Source organism: Setaria italica, chromosome IV, assembly GCF_000263155.2.
Source record: "Setaria italica strain Yugu1 chromosome IV, Setaria_italica_v2.0, whole genome shotgun sequence".
NCBI classification, from domain to species: Eukaryota; Viridiplantae; Streptophyta; class Magnoliopsida; order Poales; family Poaceae; genus Setaria; species Setaria italica.
Window position 1 is genome coordinate 9,075,687 of NC_028453.1, and position 5,114 is coordinate 9,080,800.

The 5,114-nt window shown below is 44.3% G+C and overlaps 1 protein-coding gene across 2 annotated transcripts; it reads left to right on the plus strand.

Annotated features, from left to right (window-relative positions):
* Nucleotides 1-192: 192 nt before the first annotated feature.
* LOC101774053 (L10-interacting MYB domain-containing protein) lies at nt 193-5,114 on the plus strand. 2 transcript variants are annotated; one of them, XM_022826231.1, is made up of 3 exons: nt 193-799; nt 3,721-4,456; nt 4,539-5,114. In XM_022826231.1, the coding sequence occupies exons 1-3, from the start codon at nt 521-523 to the stop codon at nt 5,012-5,014; spliced, it is 1,491 nt and encodes a 496-aa protein (XP_022681966.1). In that variant the 5' UTR covers nt 193-520; the 3' UTR covers nt 5,015-5,114. The 2 variants fall into 2 exon arrangements, with proteins under 2 accessions (XP_022681966.1, XP_014660473.1); XM_014804987.2 differs by lacking the exons at nt 3,721-4,456; nt 4,539-5,114 and adding exons at nt 2,581-2,886; nt 2,970-3,689 and having other exon boundaries at nt 236-799.

The window sequence follows — 5,114 nt, forward strand, 5'->3', positions numbered from 1 at the left end:
GATTTTTTGGGCGGCGCCGGCGAGGGAGACGGCCGCCGGCCTGGGCGCCGCGCGACGGAGTCCCCCGCTGGCCTGGCCGCCGCGGAGATGGAAGGGGCGGCCCCCGCCGGGCTGGCCGCCGCGCCGCGGGCGGCCCCTGCCGGCTGGGCGGCGCCTCGCGGGCGGCACCTGCCGGTCTGGCCGCCGCGCCGCGGGCGGCCCCCGCCGGCCTGGGCGGCGCCTCGCGGGCGGCACCCGCCGGCTTGGCCGCGGCGCCTCGGGCGGACCCCGCCGGTCCTCATGGCACAATTTTGGCAGGGGCCCATGCTGCCTAGAGGTTGCTTGCCGGCGCCGCCGGCCAGGGGAACTTGGGCGGCGCGGCCTGGGCCGGCATCGCCGCGCAGGAAGGGCCCCTCGGCGCCGTCAGTCAAGGGCCCTTGGGCGCCGACGGTGAAGGGCCCCTCGGCGCCGGCGGTCAAGGGCCCGTGGGCGCCCGCACCTGGGGGGAGGGTTGGGGGGCGAGGAAGAAGGCGACGGGGAGATGGCCGGCGGCGGACGAGGTGGCCTGGGCGGCGGCGCAAGAGGTGTACTGGGCAGCGGCGCAAGAGGTATAGGTCGCAGGGGCGCCGCAGCCATGTCACGCACCAGGGGTCGTGGCCGTGTTAGCCAGGGCGGCGGCCGTGACCGTGGCCGTGTGGCCGAGCTTGGCAGCGACGATGTGGCCGGGCTAGGCGGCGAGCCCATCGGCCAGGATGTTGCCGCCGCCGCTGCACAACACTCAGGCGTGAAGAAGACATCAAAGAGAAAAGCTTCTGACACGGTAATGGTTTCTTGTGTTCCTTTGTTGTGTTGCTTGTGGATGACAAACTCTAGGAATTCAAGAAGTAGCAAATTCAGGGTAAATGTTGAATTTGTTAGTTGCATCATTGGAGTATTCTTCTGTCTTGTATCTGTATATCTCATTTATCTTCTTCATGTCAACCCAGTAACAGGAAAGATTTCGTAAGTACAGATCTTTAGCTGATATGCCAAAAAGATCTAGGTTTGAAAAACAAGAATAGCTAAGTTTTTTTTCTTTTGTCAAATTAAACTAGTCCTGCTAGCTAAGCATTTTTCTTTTGTCAAATCAAACTAGTCCTGCAAAGAAGAAAAGAATTGGTTCCTACATAAACAGTGCAATCTATCATTTTGGTATTGGTTTCAGCCATCTATCTAGTTCAACAAGAACAGTGCAATTACAAACACTCTCTATTTACAGAACTAACATATTGCTAGTCAGCATAATTGCTAAAGGATAAGTTAGTAGATTGCGGCAACTGGGTGAAAACTGCCTAGTGAATGCAAGCTTTTTTTAACAGAGAAATTAGCTTGGACATGATGTTATTTCTAGTTACTTGTGGTACTTGACGTCTAAATTGAGCACCAACAATTACATGGCAGCGGCAGCGCTACTCAGTTCACCAGCATTGGCTAATAAAAACTTGTCCAGTCTCGGAAACAACATACTACCTCCGTCCATAAATATATGACGTTTAGGACAAGCTATTTAGTTCAAGAATGAACTAATTTACTTGTCCTAAACGTCATATATTTGATAACGGAGGGAGTGATTTGCTTACCAGCCTACAACTAAGAGATTAGTTCAGTTGTTATGTGTCAGTTCAAAATAGTTATCATTAGTTTTGTTCCGAGAAAAACAGAAGAACTAGGTGTCACCTCTAAGTCGCAACCATGCATGCATCATCTCATGAGCTAATATTGAACCTGTCAACAACCTGCAAGAATAAAAAATTGTAAGAATCCATACAAACAAATTGAGCATTCATAAGGATTCAACATTGTAGAAGCAAAATAAACAGCAAAGTATTTCCATATTACACAGAGAAGATACTGTGATGGACAATGGTAAACTATTTTCCTCATGAACTCTGCAGTCAGTTCACAGTCACCTGCTATCTAATTTTATTTATTCAACTCAGATTCTCAATGTTCTGCAATTTACTGGCATGTAAAGCAGCACTGAGATCTTGTGGTGAAATCTGATAGGCTGAACATGCGTGGTACATTTCCAACACAGACATGGCTCATTGTAATGACACTACGCTCGATGCCTCGATGTATAGGTAGTAGGTGCACAACAAAAAAACCCTGTAAAGGTCATATGAACTCAGAGCAGTACCAAAATAACTTTCTCATTTTCCTGAGCAAAAGTACTCTTAGACAAAAAGAACTACATTTTATAAGTGGCTAGTACCTAGTTTTATAAGTTATTGTTCCGATGGGTTTGGGCTTTCGATTAAGCTCTTGTTGCCTACGGATTAGACGTACTGCTCTTAGGGCATTATTAGTTAATAGCACATTTGAACCTACAGTAGTATCCCAACCCCATGTTCAGCAAAGGTTCATGGCAACCTGTAGTATTTATTCCTTGCTATCTGTTGCTATTAATTATGCTCATCCATGGAAACTGTTACTATCATAGTTAAAGAAGAAAAACAACCATGTTTCATAATCTTACTTCAGAGCATAATTAGCAGTAGTATGCACGATTGTACTATCAATTTGTTAAAGAGATATGGCTGTGTGAATATGTTAATTCAGGGAGATTCAATTGAATGGACTGATGCAAACACGACGATCATATGTTCGTTATTTGCCAAACAAGTTAAGAAAGGGAATAGACCGAACACTCATTTGAACTCAGTAGGCTATGATGAGGTCAGCAATGAATTTTTCAACCTCACAGCAATTCGTTTGACCAAGCGGCAAATGAAGAACAAGTGGGATAAATTAAAGATCGATTTAACGACTTGGAAGAAATTAATGAGGAAGCAAACGGGTACGGGATGGGACGCCGCAAGAGGTGTGATTGATATGGATGATGAGTGGTGGAAGAAGGCAAGGACGGTGAGTTCACAAAATATTTTTATTTCTGTTAAGCAACAGGTTCATATCATTTCTTTTTGTAAATAATGATGATGTCCTTGCAGGATATTCCAGGTTGCGGCAAGTTTCGGAAAAAACCGTTGCAAAATGAGGAGGACTTGACAGTGATGTTTGCTGACATAACTAATGATGAAAGCGATCATTGGAATCCTAGGAGCTCTAATCCCATCATACCACCAACACAAGAGGATGTTGACAACGGACATGTGAATGAGGTTCATGATGTCCCTGATGATTGTGATGATGACGGAGTTGCTTGGGATGAAACAGATGAGGTCCAAGAGGTTACTCCTTCTCCTACTATTTTGTTAGCAAACAAAAGAATTCCACCAGCAAAGAAACAAAGAACTGGAACAGCACAAGTTATTCAGGAACAAGTAACTAAGATTGCTGAGTCCGCTTCCTCTTTTACATCTAAAAAATTGGGTGAAGTAACTGTGCAACAAGTCATGGACCTTGTGTTGGAATGTGGGGCAGGATATGATACAGATGAGCATTATATCACCACAGAGTTGTTTGTGAAGAAGGACCAAAGGGAAATGTTCATGACCCTGCCAACAAACGAGATTAGATTTAATTGGCTGCGTAGAAAGTATAATGCCAAGTATGGCAATTGAGGAATTGTGTCATTTTAATAATTCTTTTTTGTTCGTATGAACTATTGTTATTGCAACTGCAGTGTTATTTCAATTTTTAATTACTTGTTGGACTGAAGTATTGTCATTCAACCTTGAGTGTTATTTTAATGCCAAGTACTTATTTTATTTTATATGTCATATGATCTCTTATCTGTAGGAAAGTGAGAGCGATAGTGATGACTCCAATGATGAAAGCGAGGTCTTTTGGAATCTTATGTTGGGTGCTGCAGAAATTGCACAAATATATTCTGACCTTTACCTTGTTAAAAACCCACCAAGGACATCTGGTGTAAGTGGAACAGGATGGTTGCTAGAGACAATGAAAAGTCCTGGAGAATGTCATAGACAACTACGTATGAACAATGAAATCTTCTTGGATCTTCATGGTGTGTTGGTGGGAAGGTATGGGCTGCGACCTTCTATGCACATTAGCACAAAAGAGATGCTTGCTATGTTTCTATACACATGTGCTGGAAATGAGTCTAATAGGAGAGCTCAAAATAGATTTAAGCATTCTGGCGAAACTATTAGTAGGAAATTTGATGAGGTGCTAAATGCTTTGATGGCTATGGCGAAAGATTTCATTCGACCAAAGAATCCCAACTTCCCCACAGTCCATAAGAGGATAAGAGATGACAAACGTGCATATCCACATTTCAAAGATTGCATTGGTGCACTTGATGGCACTCATATCCGTGTTGCTCTTTCACCTGATGAGCAAGTGAGATATATTGGAAAGACCGGGGTAGCCACTCAAAATGTACTAGCGGTATGCGACTTTGACATGCGTTTCACTTATGTTTCCACGGGACAACCTGGAGCTATGCATGATACAAGTGTGTTGTACAATGCACTCAGAGTGGATGAAGAATTTTTTCCACATCCTCCACAAGGTAACATGTGTTCAATTTGATATACGAATGTGATTAACATGTAGCATTAATCCATAACTCATATTATTTTTTGTGAATATAGGCAAATACTACGTTGTGGATGCGGGATATCCTAATCGTCCTGGCTACCTCGCTCCTTACAAGGGTGAAAGGTATCATTTACCGGAATGGCATAGAGGTATTGAACCTAAGACGCCTATGGAAAGGTTCAATCGGGTTCACTCATCTATCCGCAATGTGATTGAGCGATCTTTTGGACTATTAAAAATGAAGTGGCAAATTCTTTGGAAGATGCCACCATATCCCATGTACAAGCAAAAGATGATTGTTGTGGCTACCATGGTCCTTCACAATTTCATTCGTGAGCATGGAGGTCAAGATGAAGACTTTGCTCGGTTTGATCGTGATCCTAATTTTGTTCCTACAATACCGGAAAGATATAACAAATATGCAGTTTCGCAAGCGGCGTCAGATGGGTCAACTTCCGCACTCAATGCGCCAACTATGGATGTCTTTCGTGATGAGCTAGCCACCGCACTCTCTCTTGCTTGGAACTAGTTTGTATTGGAAAGATTGATTTTGTACCGTATTTGTTGGGACCTTTCATTCGGTACAACGTTATTTGGTTCAATATTTTTTGCCATGTGAAAAAAAATGA

What these genes read in the sequence shown, in the direction of transcription:
- LOC101774053 (XM_022826231.1), top strand. Translation starts at nt 521, where the DNA reads ATGGCCGGCGGCGGACGAGGTGGCCTGGGCGGCGGCGCAAGAGGTGTA. An exon ending in AGAGAAAAGCTTCTGACACG is followed by an intron (nt 800 to 3,720) that starts GTAATGGTTTCT and finishes TCTTATCTGTAG; the next exon opens with GAAAGTGAGAGCGATAGTGA. An exon ending in TTTTCCACATCCTCCACAAG is followed by an intron (nt 4,457 to 4,538) that starts GTAACATGTGTT and finishes TTGTGAATATAG; the next exon opens with GCAAATACTACGTTGTGGAT.